The 22,707-nt window shown below is 36.8% G+C and overlaps 1 protein-coding gene across 21 annotated transcripts in view; it reads right to left on the bottom strand.

Annotated features, from left to right (window-relative positions):
• NRXN1 (neurexin 1) overlaps positions 1 to 22,707 on the bottom strand; it is a 1,116,259-nt gene that overhangs the window by 598,311 nt on the left and 495,241 nt on the right. For all 21 annotated transcript variants that reach the window (XM_036873338.1, XM_036873339.1, XM_036873343.1 and 18 more), the window contains 2 exons: positions 17,067 to 17,505; positions 3,523 to 3,906 (listed from right to left, as the gene is read on the bottom strand). In XM_036873338.1, coding sequence (XP_036729233.1) covers positions 3,523 to 3,906; positions 17,067 to 17,505 — 823 coding nt within the window. The remainder of the gene's footprint in view (positions 1 to 3,522; positions 3,907 to 17,066; positions 17,506 to 22,707) is intronic.

Genomic DNA, 22,707 nt, shown 5'->3' with positions numbered 1-22,707 from the left:
ATGCTTCTAGTATAATCTTAAAGAAATTTGATCTCTACCATTTCTCTTCCTAATTTATAGCCAATCATTGTCCATATCTATAAAGCAACAAATATTTGAATAAAAATGTAAAAGCCATTATCAATTGTTCAGTTACTTTGGTGTTATACAGAGAAAAGGGTAAAAATATTTTTATTTTTCTCTTATTTATTTAATCTGTAAATCTAGTCTCTATTATTCAACGATCATTTTTTAAATGATCTCATATTCTTCTATGAAATGTAGCTTAATTTGATTGAAAATTAAGTAGAGGGAACATCCTTTTAGAAATATAGATGACTGACATTGGATCATAAATATTGTATGAAATACAATCTAAAGAAAAAAAAATCAGTATCATTGGCCTTTGACATTCTCTGAAAAGCTGCAGGAATGAAATAACAGTAAAGTAATAAAACTCGAGTGCCTCTGAGTTAATGTTTAATTAGACAAGAAATGGAAAATGCAAAGGTTGTAGTCTAGAGTTGCCAAATAAATGGTAAACAACATTCTGACATTTGAAGGTTATGCTATTTGGCAGCATCCTTTAAACATTAGTAAACATCACTTAGAACACAAAAGAGCTCTTTAAAAGGCTAATTCTAATACAGTACTTCCCAGCGGGAGAGAAAAAGTTTCAACTTTGTCCCCTCCATCTCCTTCCCCCTTGTCGTTAAGTCTGATAAACTTGCTTTTCTGTGTTATTCCTTCTTGTGGTTTAAAGTGTACACCTGTGCTCAGTTTTGCCGAAAGGCAGTCACATATTGTGGTCAGCGATGAAAATCAGACAGGGAGCCAAATTATATTGCTCTGACATCTGTCCCTCCATCTGTTGGAGTTTTAACAAACAAGTATAAAGTAGACCTCCAATGATACCATATACATACAACCAAGAAGGACTGCTATATGACCAAGTCTCCACAAATTCTCAGTTTTAAAAAATAAAGCAGGAGAGAAGGTTCTGAATTCAATTTATATTCAGTTGGACATGATTTCTATACTACTCTTCTTTATGGGATCAGTGCACATAAAACAAAATACTATTTTCTTATTTGCCTAAGTCAGCATACACTCTGATCTTTTTAATAAACTCTTCTGCTTAATGAAGAATGAAGATTTTCTATGTGATTGCAGCATCGTTCCCCATGCTGCAGTGTCCAAGGACTTGAACATGCTTCTTTATAAATTAACATTTATTGCTCAATAATAGTAAAATAGAAACTTTATAAATGCCTTTTTCTTTTTTTTTTAATTTCAAGAGTTGTCAGTCAACTTTTATGTGATCAACAGCCTTATGTGATCAGGGTATATGTGAAGAAGAACCACAGTCAAAGCTCTCTCTTTTGAATTGGAAACCCTGAGGGTTGGACATGATCTTGTGTTGACTGAACTAGGGCAGAGCTGGGAACTGGACAGAAGCCAGATTTTGTGGTATTGAGCATGACAAGCATCCCACATAACCCCTGTTCTCGGGAGATGCCACAACGTGAGCAAGAAAATTAATTCTGAAAAGCAAAGACTTCTCACAGTACACTGGGTAGTCCAGAAACAAAAACCTCACAAAAATGACTATTTTCTCTCCTCAGTACACAACCAACTTGTATTCAAAGAAATCTGCAGAGATTTCCAGCCACCTGTCAGATAAAAATGTATGTTGAATCCCACTGATGAAGTTTGCTATTAAATACTCATGTGCAAAGCTGCATACGCTTGCCACCCCTCCTCCTAATTATTGCAATATATAAATAGTTTCTCTCCCTCGTTGTGCTTTAGGAAGCTCTACAATTTCCATTATTTCTGCCATATGTAGTAGCGGAATATTGCCACAGGGTGGTACACCATGCATATTTAACTGAAGGCCTTTGTAATTTGTGTGACAGTTCAGTTATACCCTTTTCTAGCTTCACTTAAGCAGGAGGCATCAGAATAAGTGACAGCTCTCTGAGTGATTAAAATGAAAACACAATCTTAAATCACACAGGTCTGCTAATCTCACATTATACCTAACTGTAATATATCTCGCAAGCTTTGTCACTTTGTTGTTGTTGCCTCCTTTGGGAAATTTCTAAAAACTATACTATATGAACAAATAAACTGAAATTAGAACGGAAAATGTGCAGAGAATATACACCTTACAAGCAAAACTATGCAGAAATAATTAACCTCTAATTCACAGGAATTTCAATTAAGTACTAGGAGAATGAATGAATCTAGGTGATTAAAATATTTATCTATCTATGGACCTATCTCACTGTACAACCCAGAACAGTGATAGTATTTTGGTAGGTAATTTAAGATCATTATTAGATTATTAGGTTATTATTATTGATTTTTATATTGATTAAGCTGATGAACCTCCTCATTAAGATAAAGAATCAAAATCACATTTTAACTTTGGATTCTGGAAAAGAAATACTTCTCTAGGAAGTGTTAGCTTAAGTAAATTAAACTATTTCAGGAATGCAGAGTCAAAAAGACTAAATGTGTATGGCTTAAAAAAATAAATGGCAGGTACTTTTAGGCTAAATGTCTAAGAGACCAATGTTATTTGGAGCATGAGAGGACATGCAACAATTCGTCAATATTTTTTCATATTGATTTTTTGTTCCATTGTTGAAAATGAGTGACAATGGGTACAGTGACTAAAACATTTATCTGAAGCTCTTGGGAAGATGAAAGAACATACTTAGACATATTTGTTCTGCTATTTCTTCCTTTTGTCTGGTCTGCAAATGAGCGGTGACAGCTATCACACTTTACTCTTCCTTTAACCCTATTCTCCTTCTAATGGGAGAAGAAAAAAAAAAAAATGTAGCTTTGCCTCCTGCTAGAGAAGGAAAAAGAGGCACCCATTCAGAGTTTCCACAGACACGCTAAGCCTTAATATGAAATTGGTAAAGGAACCTCTACCAATTGGGTCAGTTGGGTCTTAGGCCAAGGTAAGTGCCTTTGAAATTAGGGTGCGCTTCTGAAAACGCTGGTATAACTTAGATGGTTTAAAATCACCTTACTCTTCAAATTTCAAACTTGAGAAGGTCAACTAAAGTGAAATGACAGGCTCAGGCAATAGTGTCAGGGAAGCTGCAACTCACAGCTTAGCTTGCTTCGAATGCTATTTTTGACATAGATATTAGCACTAGATGCCAAAAGGATGTCTAATTCATTCCTTTGTTTACTTTCTGGTGTCTTGAAATTAAAAACTAGGCAAAAGAGACAGTGATTGTCTTGGATACATCTTAGGCCCAGACCCTAGAGGATCCAAAAGACCCAACTATTTATTTATCCCTGCAATATACGTAAAAAGCTGTGTCTTCCCAGAATCAGGCCCTTTGAAAATCATTAAGGCCTCATCAGTCACACACATCAGGTGTGGCTGCACGGCTTGCAGAGAGGTTACTTCTGCAGAGCATACGTTATGTTCCAATGGTCATTTAAAGTTTGAGGTCCACGCTGAATACGCTTTTCAGCTCAGAGGAGTCGGTAGCTTGGATTTTGGAACCCTACCTCTCTCGCAGGACCTGCCAAGATAGCCTGTTCCGGAACAATCGCAGACATATCTGTTCCACCCATCCCTGCACATGCCGCTGTTTTTGCAAGGGTTGCTAAGGCACGGTTTTGCTGTTTCCCTGGAGCAGGAGGGCTTCACTCCAGCAGTACTTTGAACTTCAGCCATTTGCCGGATATCTTTGCTCTGGCCGTCAATGAACAAATCTCTTATGCAGCCCACGTAGCCATAGTTGAGCAGCGCAGTCCACACCTCGGTGGGGAAGACGAGGCCGGCCTTATTTTCTGGCAAGCCCCCCAGGTACAACTCGTCATCCAGGTCCAGAATCTCACTCTCGCCAGGAGCAGTGTAGGGCGTGCGCAGCGTGTTGACAGAAATGGTACCTGTTGCAAAGACAAGAAAGCACACAGGTCTTTACAGCGTGCAACCTGTTCTGAATATCACACTTTCTCTCCTCCATCTGCCTGAGGGTGAACTCCTTGAGGGCAGACATTTCTTATTTTTCTTTCTATTCCTGGTGTACTTCCTAGGGAAATGAACAGAAATATGTGGAATTAAATAACTTTAAGAATAAGGCAAACTGTCATTTAAATGGTTCTATTTCACTTTGGGAATGAAAACCAAAGTGTACAGACAAGAAAGAGTGTTTGTCAGCCTCTAAGAGTTCAGGGGAAAAAGGAAAGAAGGAAGGAAGGAAGGAAGGAAAAGGAGGGAGGGAGGGAGGGAGAGAGGGAGGGAGGGAAGAGGAAATGGCATTCTTACCACTCTCTAACAGTTCAGCCAAGATGGAAAGAAAGGAAGCGTGGGAGGGGAGGGAGGGGAGGGTGGGAGGGGAAGGAGGGGTGGGAGGCAGGAAGGAGAAGGAGAGGGAGAGGGAAAGAGAGAGAAAGAAGGAGAAATTGGCATTCTACATCACTCTCTGGAATAAAGTCAGACTCTCTTTGGTTAGTGTTCATTTTCAAAGCAGATATGCATCTGCAAACCAATGAAAGGTTGTGTTGTGCCCCCATCCTTAACTGACTTCACTGTTTTTATTGTACACAATACATTGACAGATTATCTATGTCAAAACCTGACTTCATCACACTCAGCTGTACGAATCTATTGCTTAGCCTCTATGGTCTCAGTTTACTCATTCATAATATGGGCATAGTAATATGACCTACCTTATATGAGTGTTAAATAAAATAATACGGGTAAAGTGTCTGGTTTGTAGTAAGCACTACATAAATGCTGTGTATCATGATTCATCACAAGAACCAAGTCAAATGGGTGTTTACTTTTTTTAAAAAAAAACAAACTAGTTACTTATCTAAATTGACAAGTTGCTTTTTCTTCCTCACTCCAATGTGAGGGGAAAACAACTCTAGTAGTTTATAAACACATGGAAATCCTAGCCTTAAGCATAGGATGAAGAGGTAGACATTCACATGGGATTATTTGAGGATCACAGAAAAAATATATATATATTTATGGAATCCATTAAAAGAAGAAAAAAAGAAAGACAGCAGGCATTTTCCTGATCAAAACTTTCATCCTGTACCACCAGATTACTCAAAATTCCACTAATATTCTATCTTCAGAAAGATCTTTGTAAAAATGCAAATATGATACCCGAAAAGGACACCACATTGACCCATTTCCAGATTATCCCAGATTTCTTTCTCAGGTCTAGACCATAAAGCAGACTAGGGACCTAGAGTCTAACAAGAGAAAGCGGATTAGAAGCCTCAGGGTTTTAGAGTGCAGACAAAATGGGAGAGGCCTGAAGACAGAAGATGGGGTACAGAGGTAGAGAAAGAAAGGGAAGGGAAAGGGTAGTGTGTGTAGAGGGTGGGTAGGAAGATGCATTTTAGTTCTTTCGCCAACTAGCGAAGGCCCACTCCAAATGGAACTGTGGCCTGTGGTGAATGTGAAACGTGCATCTAAGCACGCAGGGCTGCCAGGCCCTGCACTGTTCCCAGGAGACTCCCAAATCCCAGCAGAGGGCTGCTCCTCGATGCGGGCAGTGCAATGGGATCTGTCTTTGTGAGGGAGAAGGGCATCGGCCAAGTCATTAAGAAGACATTTGTCTCTCTAGACTTCCACAGAAAGAAATGGAAAAAGCTCCTACGGGAGAAACACTCAAAGGCATTGCTGTTTTGGCCTTCCAAAGAGGGGGGGTATAATAGGGATTTTGGAAGGAGGCAGCAAAAGGGGAAAATGACAAAGTGCTCGTTTTTACTGTTCACATTTGTGCAAGTGTCTAGAAGAAAATTCACTTAGGAACATACAGGAACCGGAAAATCCCACTTAGAAAAATATTTTAAAAATCATGTAGGGGAAATTAAATATATAATTTCGAGAGAGAATGGTGACACTTTTCTAAACAGAATTTCATTACACGCATTTTTAACTGTTCAAAATGCCCTACGAAGTGAGTTGATCCCTAACCTCTGCAGCAGATAATGTAAGTTAGAAAATGATGAGAAAGAGTTAAGTATTAATGACAAAAGGTAAGGTGGACATTAAAAAAAAAAATGTGGAAAGCAAAGTGTTGTATGCAGTGAACACAGTGACTTTTAGGTTTTTAAGGTAAAAGAGAGAGAGATGCCAGCCCCTGTTTTCCAACTAGTTCAAGAAGACTTCCTAGAAATGAATACGTCATATTCAGAGACAACAGTTAGGAGACACAGAGCAAGTGAACAATGACAAAGTTTTACAAGAGTGGGGATATATTTTTAAAATATGCAATTTTTCCCATGTGCCTTTTTATTCATGGAACAAGCTTGATTTAGCTCAGGGAGGGGAAAACACTTGGAAAAACTGTCTTGTCCTTATTCGTGGTGTTATAATTCTGACACTAAGGATACCTGGAGGATTCCTGAGATGAGGGAATCCGGTGGCTTGCATAACACTCCACTCTCTGTGTCCTCTGCATAGTTTGCAGAGCTCGGGACACTCTGGAGTTTCCATATTCAGTGTGCCTATACTCTCGGGGCAAATCTCCTGCCAAGTGTTTCAGATACTCATCTATTAAGAGTTTGTCTGACAGAATGGGGTGACTAGGTCTTGTAATTTTTATTTATGGTGCATTAGTGCCTGCTCTGAACGAAGGATCTAAGTTCAGATATGTCTCTATGAATGTGCTCGTTGTGGCCAGGGTAAGATATTCACTATAACTTTGTGATTAGATTAGAGCTTTCTGATCACAACACCTAAAGCTAATCCACAGGTTTCATGCGGTTTACATGTAGCCCAGTGCACACACACATACACACACACACACACACTTGCACACACATACACATGCACACACATACACATACACACACACATACACACACACACTGAAATAACCGTTTAACAGGAAAGTATTTACCTCTACTACCTCTGAGGCACTCCGATAATGTTTTCATATTAGATAAGTTTATTAATACAAATGCTAGACATGACCCACCAAACTGATTTCAGAACCAACTAACAGGTTGTAACCTATAGTTCAAAAAACACTGAGAGGGTACTATCATAAAGGATAAGGTTGTTTTTCTCATAGCTCCTTTTTATCCCTTTGAGAGACAGTTTTAAAGTTCTCATGGGAAGAAGAAGCAATGAAAGGTGGGAGAGGAAGCAAAAGAAATATAATCCTAACTTCAACTTCAAGAGGAATTAGCTCATTAATTTAGCCCCAGATCCAAGGTATGGAGTCTCAACGAGCAAACGCATGTATTAGATATTATTCACTGTAATATCCTGCAAACAAACATAATAGAATGGAACGACCATGACCAAACATCAACTACACGTATGCTCTAGATGCTTTGCCAATTCACTTATATGTTAGAAAATCTTTACAAAAGGGATGGCAAAAAAAGGGAAAGGGCAGAACTTGAGTGGGAACAGAAATGATTATTTTTATATTTTGAAGATTCAAAGAGTAAAAATTTATTTGAAATAATAATTATATTTTATTACTTAGTCAAACTCAAACAGAGATTGATATTTTAGCCTACACATGTGCAAATGTCCTGAAATACTAATATTTCTGGTAAGGGATTTGAATCTCTAATTCCTTAATGATTTTATTCTTGACATGAAATCAAAGGACATTTTCACCTAAGTAAAGGACTCATCATAGAATCACCGAATTTACTTAAATCAATTTAACACTTACATAGAACACTGAAATTTCAATATTAAGGTTCTCAAGTGCCTATTTCATTCTAATCGAGTTACAAAGGCAGTGGTTACCAAGAAAACATGAAACGACTATTTAAACCTTATTCATTGATCATTAAAGACGAGTAGTTGACACAGCTGTATATATCAATAGAAAATAAGCGTTTTCCAAAGTTTGGGGTATGACTACCTGTAAATAAATATTTAAGAGAAAACAAAAATCTGAGTATATTATTGGTTTATCCCTCTATCTTTTTTCCAGGAACTACAAATATTGACATGTTCTCTTTGGAATAGCTTGATTATTTCACACATTTTACCTTCTTCCACTATAATTACACGTGAAGTTTCTGGCAAATTAAATAAATATTTTATGTAAAACATTGTTATATCTGAGCTATTATAACTTGTAGATGGTAGTCATATTTGGGAACTTATTTGGATCAGTGTTTCATGCTTCAGTATTTAAGAATCCGAAGCACCCTGCTGTGCTATTTTGCTTTTAAAGAAATGAAATTTCAGCTAAAAACAAATATATTTGTGTACATAGGACTTTTATCATCTTAATGTAGAAATCACATTAACTTAACATTTAAACCTAGTTGTTTTCATGGCATGTGCAAAAGATAAAACAAAAGCGAAATAATATAAATTCACATTTTATGTAAAAGAATACATAAAAGGGAGAAAACTGTTGAAAACAGTTCTTAGTTATAAAAATAGAAATCAGCGTCATGATTTGATCTGGTATTTATAAATTGTTAGTCTCTACCCTTTTTCTCATCCAGTTTTTCTTGGCTATTCCATTTCCAGAAGATTAGTTTATGGAGTGAAAAGAAACGTGAAGCAAAAGGTGAGATTTAAAATAAGTTAATTTGGTTTCAAGTTTTAAATTACTGCAAAAGTTTAAGTGATTGGGAAATGAGGGGTTAGAAAATAGTGTGCTGTAATGGGAAATGATTTTGCCTGGTCAAAGGAAACCAATTTTCATGTTCTAGCTTTGCAACTCACTAGCTGAGGAGCTTAGCCAGATAATAGATTCATTAGGCCTCAATGTGGCTCTTATGCAAAATAAAGGACTTGACTGGATGGTCACTAAAGTTCTTCAGTGAGTAAACATTTTTGAAATTACTGCTTAAAATAATTTTAGTTAAATATAAATTTTATCTATCTACAATTGTGCTTCACCTCTCATTGCAGAAGAGAATCAGATTCCACAAACTTACAAAGTTACTTGTCAAATTTAGTATTCTATTAACAAATCCAAACTCAGTAAAAAGGCATAATATAAGTGATAAAAGCAGAATGAAGCATTGATTGCAGGGTATGATGCAAAATGCAAAATACATAAGTCCCATAAATAGATAGTTAAAAAAAAAGACAAAATATTAATAATGGGAGTTTTGGAGTAGTGAGATTATGAATGGATAGTTTTCTTCCTTCCTTCCTCTTTCTTTTTCTTTACTCTTTCTTTCTTTTTAGTTTTCTTGGTCTTTTTAAAAACAATTTCATGTACTAGGTTTATAACATGAACTGAATAAACTTTGCTTGAAAACAAAACAAAAAACAATCTTAATATTCTGTTTTCTGCTTATTACTATGTGTTTCTTGCTTACTTGGATTACTGTGAGCTGGGAATTTCAGAAATTAAACAGATATATGAAAAAATAAGTCTTGGAGCAAAATTTAAAAGTTTGATATTATTTAATAAAGGCCAAGAGAGAGGAGAAAAGGGCAACTCATGTACTGCAGATAAGAGTGTAGACTGGGGCTTCCCTGGTGGCGTAGTGGTTGAGAATCTGCCTGCCAATGCAGGGGACACGGGTTCGAGCCCTGGTCTGGGAAGATCCCACATGCCTCGGAGCGACTGGGCCCGTGAGCCACAATTGCTGAGCCTGCGCGTCTGGAGCCTGTGCTCTGCAACAAGAGGGGCCGCGACAGTGAGAGGTCCGCGCACCGCGATGAGGAGTGGCCCCCACTTCCCGCAACTGGAGAAAACCCTCGCACAGAAACGAAGACCCAACAGAGCCATAAATAAATAAATAAATAATTTAAAAAAAAAAAAAAAAAGAGTGTAGACTGAAACAGTCTGTTAGTAAAATAACCTGTCACTATCTTTAAAATTAAAAATGCAATTAATCCAGCAATTCCAATTCCCAGAATCTATCCTACAGAAATTCTGACCAATATGCATAAAGATATAATATGAAGACTTTCATTATAAATTAGCTTGAAACAGTGAAATTTTTTCAGAAGTAAAAAGTTAAAGATCCATCAATAGAGGAATGATTAAGTAAATATTGATATATTCAAACTAGGGATATCTGATGTCACTACAAAGAATGGCATAGAAAAAGTTCTCAGTATTTTTTTAAGTCACCCAATAACTGGTGAAGAGTGATCTTGTTTATGTAAAAAAGAAGCTCTACATTTATTTTATATGTGTAATTATATTTACAGATATGCTGGTGCATAGGAAAATATCTGGGAATTTTTCAACACCAAACTATTTTACCTACGAAGGTGGGAGTGAATTGGTTAGGGGAGTGTGTGGCAAAGGAAAACTTTTCACTTGTGTACTTTTTGAACTGCCTGAACATTTTCACCAACAGCACATATTTATATGTTACAGACACGCCATGAATTAAGCACAGGCACATGTACAAACACACATACTCATAGCAATATATGTATACCTATGAGTTTTAAAAATGATCATAGACAATGCTGGGAAGTTGTAAACATCAATCAAGTGATGTGTTTTGCAGCAGTTAAACTACTATTTTGCAGAAATTCCCCAGATTTCCGCGTTGCACTCCACAGTACCGGCCACTGCGGCTGGTGTGGTCACCTAAATGCCTATTTCCTGAGGATGCACCTGACACCCTAGTCCAGGGTCTGCCCCTTGGCCGGGTGGGCCTGGAAAGGAGATTTAGTGAATTTAGAGAGAGAGGTTCCACCTCTCAGAGTTTGACTGATATTTACCAAACCCACAAGACCAATGTATAAAATAAGAAGGCCAAGTTATTAATTCTCCATGAGAAATTAACTGTCACAGGATATGGAATATTTCTTTAGGGAGGTCAATTTATAATCCAAATGTGTATTTATTCATTTATGACAGGAGCTTTAATAATATTAGCCTAGGATGTTCTGACACCCCCGCTCCCATCTCAATTAAGATGACCTGCCCCTATCTCTATAGTGGGGGTGAAGTAGTCAAGTCCCTTGGGCAGTGCTTAGATGGGTACTGCCAATGTTTGTCTCTGTGACTTTCTTTTCTACAGACACTGTATATGTTAATACATTTGAGTCCTACAACCCTGCAAGCCTGGTTAAGGTGCCTCTGTAAAGCTCTGCTCTGATTCTTAGATGTTCTTTTCACAACTCACAGAAAATAATTTTTGTTACTTGGATACTTTTAAGTAAAAAAGAGTTTATGACATCATATTAACCAAATAGTCTGAAAAAGTAAGTTTGTACTTCAATTGCGACTCTATAAAATATGCTTACATGTTAAAAAACTAGAGGAAAATGTGTAAAACTGAAAATGTTTTAAACGGGAGGGGAAGGCAACAGATGACTATCTTCTTTTAAAACACATTCAGAATAAATAAATAAAGGATCAATTTAACAAAATGTAAAATAACTTTATGCAAAATTGACTCCATCTAGTCATTAGCATCATCAAATAACTGATAAATTATTGATAAGGTATTTTAGTCTTACCGTGGATGGGTAATGGTTTATGGGCATGGGTACAAAATAAAGCATTATACATTTACTTAATGTTATTTCAAATGTCTGCAACAGGCTACTAGGTAGAAGCATGGGAGGAATGTTTATAATCAGAGGGCAAATTCAAATCAAGGCCTAAATGGAGAAATCGTCTAATGGTCGTTCAAGTAGAAATGCGTGAGAGTGGAGATTCATGAATGGTATACACAGAAATCAGTGCTGGTAATAGATAGCTAGAAAGTGCTGTTCACATCAAACAGTGATTACTATAAACCTCTAATTATGTACTCGGGAGAGAGCCTTTTGCTTTTCCCTCTGTAATTTCTAGTTCTTAAACTGGAACTCTATGACTTCAAATCTCAATGGCTTCTTAACTGTTAAATGTGGGCTTACCCATGAATAACTGCTGATACAATCTGCTATACCCTGTTGTACACAAGTAGAATTTGACAAGAATAATGAGTTTTCTCTTTGATTTCAATGTGTAATGATGGTTTGCAAAAAAAAAAAAAAAAAGACTGGTAGTTTGCTATAAAAATACTTGAGAGGATACCCTTGACTCAGCCAAACAGCTTAACACAAATTTAAACAATATCCATGCCCCAAGAAAACAGTCATTAATCTCCTCCTAATTTTAGCACAATTCATGCTTTAGTTAAATACCTGGGAAGCTGTCTTGTGTTGAGTTTGGGAGCAAAAGAGAGGCAAAGGGGAACCCTGGAAAGGGAGGAGGGGTTGGTAAGAAAATGTTCAGCTGTACGTCCTGCAAAGTTTGCAGAGTAATGAGCCCCATCAATCATATTTATTAACTCAGTAACTTAGGGGTTTGGCTCTGTTAAGTAGCTATACTATCTATGGAGCATATCCACTTTCTGTGGCACTCAAACCATACACTCTGATCCACAAAATCAGGCTGGCACTTGGTATGGTTACTCCTTTGCCAATTTAGTGCAGGATCTGAAAATGCCACTTGTGGCTTAGTCCACTTAGCCTCACACGGCACCAGTCATAGACTAAGCCGGCAACGGAAGAAACTACACTGCACGGAAAGACTGTGACCAAACAGTATCAGTAGAATTTTGGGAAAGTGCTTCTTTCTTTCCCCAAGTCACAGAATGGAAGAAGGGACATATAACCCAATACAATTAATTGTGTTGAAAATGAAGTTTTGGAAAAGTATTCAGATGAAGACAATATTTCTTACCAAACAAAGGGCTCAGGTACCCACCTTTTAGTGAACAAAGGACTGAAGGGCAAGTAACCAGAAAGATGGACATCCTAAGTCACTATCTTCCTCGTCAGTAGCATGCTTACTGTGGCTGCATATCCCAGCCCTCAGAAAGAAGTGAATGCTTTCCCTCAGGATTAATGTTCCTTCTACCTACATGTTTGCTAAATGATATAGGGAGCTCAGGAACAAGCAGGAATAGCAGTCCTGTTCTCATAAAAGGTTGTCATTTTTGTACGAGGTTTATCACAGTTCTCTAACAATTGTTTAACTTCCTCACCGCATTTTTTTTTGGACATCTGGGCTTGGAGGATGGAGCTGTACTCATAAAAGAAGGACAGCACCTGTTATCCTATATTGTTTCAACTGCTTTCAGGAAGTAATGTACTTCTTTAAAAAGTTGTATTTACAACTAAAAGAGTGCTATTACTCTTCAAGAGTAATGATGCTGTTACCATTTTTAGAATATTGGGGTGGGTTGGCACTGAGCCATTCACATGTTTTTATTCTTTATTTTTTCTCACACCAAATATGTATTGAGCAACTGTTATTGCCTAAGAAAGCACCAGGATATAAACATAAAGAATATAGTCCCTGTCATACATGGGTTCCCCTTATAAACTGGGGAATATCAAAAATTCAGTCTGGGGCTTCCCTGGTGGCGCAGCGGTTGAGAGTCTGCCTGCCAATGCAGGGGACACGGGTTTGGGCCCTGGTCTGGGAAGATCCCACATGCCGCGGAGCAACTAGGCCCGTGAGCCACAAATACTGAGCCTGCGCGTCTGGAGCCTGTGCTCCGCAACAAGAGAGGCCGCGACAGTGAGAGGCCCGCACACTGCGATGAAGAGTGGCCCCCGCTTGCCGCAACTAGAGAAAGCCCTTGCACAGAAACGAAGACCCAACACAGCCAAAAATAAATAAATTAATAAATTAAAAAAAAAAAAAGAATCAGATTCAAAAAAAAAAAAAAATTCAGTCTGTCCACCAAATATAGTTTTAACACGATCTCTGATCAAGGCAGCCAAAATTTATTAGCATCAAATTAATGACCATGGCTTTTAGTCCTATTACTTTAGTATGGTCAATAAGAAAAGGAATAACTCCTACATCTGGGCTCCCTCTACTTTAATAATGGAGATAACATGGCTCATTAATGTTTTTAAATATTCAGCTAAGGAGGATCCCAGGCAAATCAATAGATAATGACCTTCATTGTCCATGAGTCAGAAAACAGCCCACATTGCCCTCTTGTCATATCAATATTGTTTCCCACATTACAGTAAGAGTAATGTTCATATAGCCTCTGATTATAACTGATGTGAAAAATGGATGAAACTATTTCTTGAAATTCTATGTTTCTTAGTTTTAACTGAGCTATAAATCTTAGCATTTTACCAAGCCTAACTCAGAAATATTCTTTAAGTAAAATAAAAGCTAGTATAGCTATTCATTCAATCTTTAAAAAGCTACTTTATACCAAACCAAACCATTTTAAAGATTCATTCAATCTTTAAAAAGCTACTTTATACCAAACCATTGCACACAATGCAGTGTGCAAATACAGAACTTAATTAAAATACTATATATAAAATATTAACAGCTGCAGTTATTAAAATTACATTAAACTCCCTTGAGCTAGGCCAACATAAGGAGCTCTTTTTTTTTTTCAATTTAGTAAAGGCAGAATTTGGTTTAGTGAATGAGCATTGGTTTTTATACTGTTTGTTCCAATTCACTAATCTGAAATCATAATCAAATAAAAGTACTTTACCATCAAAACACAACCAAGCATACTAAATCTTTCCATTGGATTCTGACAAAAATCCCACATTTTGTTTATCTTCTTTCTTACTGCAAATAACACTTTCTTAAGGCATCTCTTTCTTCTTCCCATCCAGCACTGAACTTTGTACATTAAAGTTGATATTTTCTGCTCTGACCTTTTCCAATGAGGGTATAAACAGGGCAGTTAATAAACTTTTGGTTATTTGGATGAATTAAAGAGCTCAAACAGCAAAAGTAGATTTTCCTCGGCTAGAGGATTAAGGTATTTATCTGATCCTTTTTGTAATAGGTCATCCAAGGAACTTGGGAAACTAATTAATTGCACCACCACTTAAGACTGGCAAGAAATATCCAGGTATAAATCATCATTATCAAATGAATAATGAATGGTTTTATTTTCCTTTTTATATCATTTTGCATTTACTAAAATTTTGACATTAACCATGTATTTATTTCTTCATATAGTTAGAAAATACCTCATTGATCTAAAGTGTAGTATTTTTTGCCCCTCTGAACTTCCAAAAGATATCCACTTAATCAGTTATGTTTTAAATTGCTGTAAAGTCTGACTAAAATTATATATATTCTTAAAAGTCATTTTCAAAATTTTAGTCTAGATGTATTTTAAGTCAAGTGATAACATCCATAAGTTAATATTTCAAAACACAAGATTAGACCATGTTCCCATCCTCCTTTTAAGTCTTCTGTCTGAAGGTTCTTAAGTAGCAAATTAACTGCTAACTCTGGCAGAAACAGGCTGGGGGAAGCCAAAGGGAGGCCCTCTACTGCCATATTTCTATATTCCTATCAATGAACTCTTCTCAGCTTAAAACAGAAAAACAAAGAGGAATCCAGTTACTAATGGAATCAGTATAGTACAACAGACCAAAAAAAAAAAAAAAAATCTTTTACTGTCTACTCTCAGTTATCTAAGATACTGGAGAAAAATGACAACATAGCACAGATTGCACAGAATGGTAACTAATCTTCCTTTTGAACAACTTTAGGGAAATGAAAGAATGTAGGGAGACCAAGTTTCCAGAGAGGGATGAGTCAGAAACAGAATCTCCAAGATATCTTGGGGATCAGAGTAATAGGTTCTGACTGTCCTTCAACTCTCCACCCTCACCCCTAGCTCCCTCCCAATTTTCATGCATTTAATCTCTGTTTTAGTGGGCAAAAAAGATATTTTTAGGACGGCAAACACGATCTTCTTGATCAATAAACAGGAAAAGAAGGCATGAATAATTGTAAAATAGGAAACTGCTCTGCTGCAGAGAAGCCAGAAATAAACAAGTGACACAGCAATCTGTGAAAGGAGTGCGAGAAGGAGAGCTCACCCCAGGGCTTCAGCATGGCCCTTCTAAACTAGGATGGTAATTACAGATTCTTGGATCCGAAAGAAGCACTTGGTGTCATCTGATCTGTGGTTCCCAAATTTGGCTGATCGTCAAGTCCCCCAGAAAGTTTTGCAAAAATATATTATGCTAGTCCCCATCGCTGTTGAACCCCGTCACTGGGTCTAGGATCCACTGAATACTGGGTCCTTCCCAACATGCTTTACGAAGAAAGAAATCCAGGTCCATTAAAAAATGCCTAGGCCAAGCTTACCCTGGTATTTAGTGGAAAATCCAGAGTGAATGGTATAGTACAAGAGCAAATAAGGGAGTGGGGGGAGAGAGGGGAGGAGAGTGGCCAGGTTTAAATTCAGCCGTCTTCAATTATAAGAAGATAACTTGGTTTGTAAGTGAGAAGGACAATCAGCATGAAAGCACAGGGTGAAGAAAGTAAAAGACATAATACATAGTTATAGACCTGAAACAAATGGCTTCTCTCTCTCTCTCCCTCTCTCGCTCTCTGGGTTTCCACAAATGCTATTTCCTTTGCCTGGATGATTCTTGCCCCCGCAGACCTCATGCTGCTCAACTCCCTAAGTCCCCTAATCTACTTCCACATTTCTGAGTAAGTAAACGTTATTTCTTCAGGCCTTCACTACAAACATCCTCTCCTTCCCCCACCTCACATGCACGGTTCCAGAAAAAAAAGTGCAGCAAAAGGAAGCCAGAGAAATGAATTCCTGTTGGTGGAATTCCAAACCTCTTTCATCAGAAAGGGAAGCTATTTGGAAGGCAGCGGAGTTTTGCCTGCATCCTTGAAATCCTACTGTATTGACTAAAGTGTTTTTGATACCACAGACCCACCTTGGACAAAAAAGTGTACTGTATTCAACTAAGGATTTTATATATGAATCATTGAAATTTTTTTCATATTTTATATTTGCCACCTCAAGCACCTCCAAACATCCAATGATACAAGAGATCATTGGGAACACAAGAACACTGAATTTTGTCATTTGCAAATTCAAGATGAAATTTCTTGCAAGATTTGGCACTTGATTATCCATTTAATGTTCATTTAAGAAGCTATTCTAGAAGCCATTTGAGCATTTGGGGTTTGATGCCCAACTATGATGATTAATTAGCTCCTTCTGATTCTTTTATGATGTGAAACAGAAATAATAATAATTTCCTTTACCCTAAAGACAGAAATGCAAGAACTCTTTAATATATCTTGGTTTTAATTCCTTAGGAGTGGTGTTCCAGCAGATAAACAGCATAAAGAATGATAAATTACCTGACCGTCCGTCTCTTTGGAAGTCCACATGATACCATTCTCCATCGTTCACCTTCTTCTGCAGGGCTTTGATTTTGATTGTACCTGACCCCATGTCTAGGAGGAGGTACAGGTGGCCATCCAGCATCTCAATAGCAAAGAAGTCAACCTTTATCATCTGTGGGTGCTTGGCATCTTTTTGGTGCCGTGGTTTGCCATGACTAAATAAGATGAGGCCGTTTGGCTCTGTTGTGCGGAAATCAAATGATATGGAGCCTGTTTTCTTTGCATTCCATTTAGGCAAAGAGATGAAAGATTCTGGGCTTTCAAAGGTGATTGGGTCCAAAGTTGCAACATTCTCACATTTAAAGGCCACCACTCCATGAATCTTCATCTTCGGGTCCCCTTGCTTGGCAAGTCGAGATAATTCCAGCCTTACATCATTATTTTTATACACAACCTGTAGGCAGAGGATAGCAGTGAGAAACTGGGCCCATATTTTAATGTTTCGAACTTGTCATCAGTTCATGTAATTTCCAAGTAGATTATGAAAAGACATACAATGTTTAGTGCCTTTTGATGTATAAGACAGCTTTTTCAGCCAAATAAAATCCAGGTATCAATTTATTGAACATAACTATTCTAATCTAATTTCATTCAAATGATGTGTACACACACACACACACACACACACACAAAGTACCTGTAGTTAACTCGAATAACTTGAATAAATCTGCACAGAACTTTCATTATTCCAAGCATGTGTAGAACCATTTGCTTTTGTTAGTTGGCTATTATGCTTTGTTTATTAAATATAAGTACTGAGGTTTTTCAGTTTTGCCATCACTAAAATATTTGAAATTAGATACTTTTGTATACCAGTAACCTAAAATACAGGATCTCTTCTATGGTCTATATATCTATGGTGCATATTAACTTTGTAAAATAATCACAAGTTGAGGTAAAAAACATCCTGAATTTTCTCAGAAAAATCATAAAATATGACTAAGATACAGAAGCTCTCTCTTGCCCTGCCCTGCATTAGTAACTGTTTGAATAATGTTAGCTAACTCTGGAACTTGGTGTTTATCCTAAATCCATTCAATCTATATACTAATGTTCCATTTCACTTTTAATGTATACAAATGTGGAACAAAGTTTGTCCTGTACCCTCATTTCCAAAGGCACTTCATCTAAAGTGGCTGGGTAGTTCTCATTGCTTGTTAATAGTCCTAGGGCTTTTGGGGGACTCCAAATAGCACTTTGGACAAATCCACTGGCAGGGCTCACAATATCATGCATCTGCTGTTACATCACCTTAATAAATCCGTAGCTATTTTAACATAGAGATTCATACCCTTTCTCTACAAAATCCATACCATGGATAATTACATTTCCAAAAGATATGTCATACAGACTTAAGGATAAATTAGTTATCTATGTCCAGATAACTATCTAAATTCTTTTACGAAGGCACTCGAAATTTCACAGCAGCCAACACTGTCAGTTTCTAAATTCATTTATCCATGTATAAAAATATACTTGCATAACAGAAAAAATAAGCCTGTGTCTGATTAGTGCTATCAAGTTAACCAGGTCAAGACAGCTGTTATTTCTTCCAAACCCATGACCAATTGAGCCAATAGTGTGGCTGATTAATTTCCTGATAGGATTTGTTAATGGATACTTTATTTTTTAGAGTGATTAAGAGTGCAAGCTCCGGTATCAGACTCCCTGAGCTCAAGTTCCAGCTCCAGCACTACATAACTGTATGATCTCTAAGCTTTGTTTATAGAGACACTATATTTTACAGGATGGTTATAATGATTACAGAAGAAAATGCATGTGAGAAAATCTACATGGCAAACAATCCAATGCCAAGCACATAGTAAGATTTCAATAAACATCAACTACATCAAACTGCATGATAATAAATATCATCATCTCTTTATTATCATCTAGGAGACACAGAGATATTAGTTCTAAATTAATCCATTATGAGAAAATGTTTAGAAATTAAGCACACTCATATAATTGGTGTTTTTTACATGATTTGTGCCAACTAAATAAATCACATCTTTTCAATGCTAGTCCTGGTGTTTCAGTTTACCTTTATCTTGAAGAAGGATTATTATAAAGAATACCATATCCCTTATTCTTTGAACAAATATGTATAAAGGTTTAACAAGCATCTACTGACAACAAAAGAAGGGAAAATGAACTCAAGCAATAACAAAAAGGAATTAGATTAATTCTTAAACATACTTCCTAGAAAAGAGAAAGAGCTATTAAGCCTTGGGAAAGTTGATTTAGGATTGTCTTTCTTTGGGAATCTTCAGTAGTGGATAAAATGCTTTTCATGGATGATTTTCCAAGTTTTATAACCTCTCACCATGATTTTCGAGCTACCTAAACCTGTATATTTGTTTTCATTTTTTCCTGGTGATTTATATTTTAATATATGGATATTCCTTTGACGTAGGTATTAATCAGGAATGAGTATTTTCTGACCCAAATGATGCAGATAGTAATGCTGATCAATGCTAACACATCACCATGAAATAGAACCACAGCAATGGAATTGGATGTTTCTGACATGAGCAAGTAGATATAAGGCAGGATATATTGTCTCATGAGTCCCACATCAGCTACCAAAAAGTTGAAAAAATGTAGGGCTAGGGCACTTGTAGGTGAGAATTTCAGTGAGAGATTTATAATCTCATGAGTGAATTGGGTTCCCTGGTGATTCAGTGAGGTTCAGGGAGATGGAGAAGAAACATAAGGATTCCCTAGATCACAATACTTAGGGTGAGCCACGCACCACCCCCTCACCCCAAAAAGGGAGTATGAATCTCCACTAGAATTTATGCTTTATGCAGGCAAAAACCTTACAACAAGATCAGTGCCTGGCACAGAGTGGACAGTCAATAAATACTTGCTGAGAGTTGAATAACATTCTTTCTTCACTTTTTTTAAACCTAGTTCCCAGATTATAGACTATTATTAATAACAATATTTACAAATATAGTTAAAATACAACAGAATGCAGTATTGTAAACCCATCTCATAACCTAGCTATAATTTTTAGCTAATTTCTCTAGGAAAATGTGGAAACTTACGTACAAATGGCAAGTTGACCTATCACCTTCAAACTCATTTTATGGGGTGTAAACTGCTTTTAGAGTAAAAACACCTGATATAAAATTCTCCAGGGGTAGAATAATTTTCATAGAAGAACTATCTTGAGGAGAAGCACAGTGTGTTTTCTTTTCTTATTTTGTATTCTTTGAAAGGCAACTCTAGAAGACAGAAAGGCGATATTGGATTGGCAGGCTGATAGCGCTCAGATCTACACAACTGCATCAGCTGACCCAGATTTCATAATCACTCTACTTTTCTAAAGTTAGACTTACTCTTAATATGACCTGAATATAGTTCAATTATAATAACAAGGAGTAGCCAGTAAGCACTCCAAATCTTTTTTTTTTTTTTGCTTCTTTCTGAGATAATATGGTTTTCAATCATATATAATTATTCATATATCTTTTTTCTTATTTATGTTAAAAATTGTAATTTATTTAATAGTTTCAACTTTCAACAAATCTCCTTACACTTTATCATCTTAACAATTGGTGATATTATTGCACACCTATTTGGATCTTTTTATGGAATCAATATTTCTTTGTGGATACTGATTTTCAGTTTCTTTGAAGAGTAATTCAAAATGTTGAATTTCACTTCCCTGCTTCATGAAATTATATCATAAATCCCAAAGGAACAGAAACATAAAAGGGGTCTTGGGTTTTTTGTTATTTATTTGCTGGGTTTCATTTGTTATCTTTTAGCTGCCATACAATTTCCACACATTGCTATGATGATCTTTTCCCTTTCTTCCAACATTTGTTAGAATTTTCAAAATGTCACTCACACTTAAATAGGCAAGAAAAGGAGAAGTATGTTTGTGTTTTTATATGCCTAGGCTGGAAATCTGAGGTAAACAGTCACTGAGTATTTTATTTGATCTTGATAGTAGTCCTAAAAAGGCAGGGGGTGTAAATAGGCTAAAGAACAGAAGTTTGGTAGTCTGGATACAGACTTACCCTAATCACAAAGCTTTTACCTAAGTCAGGCTGCCTAACCTCTCTCTGTCTCAGTTTCTTAATTTCTAAAACAGACATCTATAAAGGAAAGGCATGTCAAATCCATAAATCCTTGAGCTTTTTTCCCCTCAATCTCTGTGATTGGGGGAACAGGTAAAAGATGCCCTATTGTTCCTTCTCTTTGTCTGACTTTTTCCAGTTGTGGTTTTGATGCCAGGATATCGTTCCCTATTCTGAGATGTATTGAAACCCCTATTCCATTAGTAAAGAGAATGTTCACCACATCTTCAGGTACATAGACATGCCTCAGGGATTATATCTATCTAAGGTTTGTACAGATGGTATTGAAGAACTGGTGGCTGATAGATAAATCTCTTTCCACAGGAGGTAAGTGTGTGTGAAATAAGCAGATCAGGAGGAAAATATTTGCCACTCAGATCATGACCTTTGTTGTTGTTGTTATCAATATGTTTTAGCTTAGAAGTCTTAATGGGGCTCTTGAATTAATTAAATTAATTAACAGGCATTGATCAAGACTTTTCATATGTTAACTATGAGAGTAGGAGGGGTGGTAAAATAGGTGCTGAAGTCAGAGTCGAAGTTCTATGCAGAGATCTTGACTACGACATGATCCTCCCCGAGAGAACATGAATGACTCCTTTTAATCTGAGCCTTGGTTTTCTCTTTCATTCTTGGAAGCAATCACAAGTGAGGCCTAAGACTCTGGTTCTCAAGTCAGCTTTCAGAGAGAATTCCAGCTCACCCTCTTGCAATCCTGTGACTTTGTGGAAGTCCTTCAACCTTGCAAAGGCTCAGTATTATCTGTAAAATGGGATAATAATATCTACCACATTAGGGTTATCGTAAAAAATGAATAACAGTTCAGTTAAAGTGCTAAGAACAGGACCTGGCACAGAGTAAGCACTCAAGTAAATAGTAGTTGCTCTTATTAATGTGGTTGTTATCATTATGAATAACAATATTATCATTCTTACAGTGAATTAATGGAGTTGTACAATCTAAATGTTGTAACAAGGGTAACAGCTAACAAGGCACATGGTAGATGATTGGTCAGTGTATTAAAGTAATTAATAGAGCTGCAAACAGTAGGATCAAAGAGATCAAAGCAGATTAGGACTTTCTTTTTTATCCTGATAGCCCTATTGTAGTTTGAAGTACAGTGAAGGCTTTCTTTGCGCATGAGGTTTCTCAGCCAGAAAATATATACAGGAAGCTGGTGATCCTGAGAGTTTCACTTTCACTCGTGAGAGGGGTTTTATGTCATCAAACAACAACTACCCACCCCCACACTTCAAGAAGAATCAATTCCGATTTATGGAGGGTTTACTTTCTGCCAGGCTATGTTACAAGATACTTATACGTATTATATGTTTACTCCTCACAAGCAACCTAGGAAATAGGTAACATTATCCTATTTTATCAGTAAATGTGTACAGAGATCACTGAATGTCTTTCATCATGACGCTGTCTAATACTCCTTTTGAATATCTAATGACGTTAACTTCAAACTTTGTTTTTGTCTCAGCAGGAAATTTCACTTA

This window comes from Balaenoptera musculus, chromosome 13, assembly GCF_009873245.2.
Source record: "Balaenoptera musculus isolate JJ_BM4_2016_0621 chromosome 13, mBalMus1.pri.v3, whole genome shotgun sequence".
Lineage (NCBI taxonomy): Eukaryota > Metazoa > Chordata > Mammalia > Artiodactyla > Balaenopteridae > Balaenoptera > Balaenoptera musculus.
The sequence above is the reverse complement of the archived record's forward strand: the minus strand, read 5'-3'. Positions and strand labels throughout refer to the sequence as shown.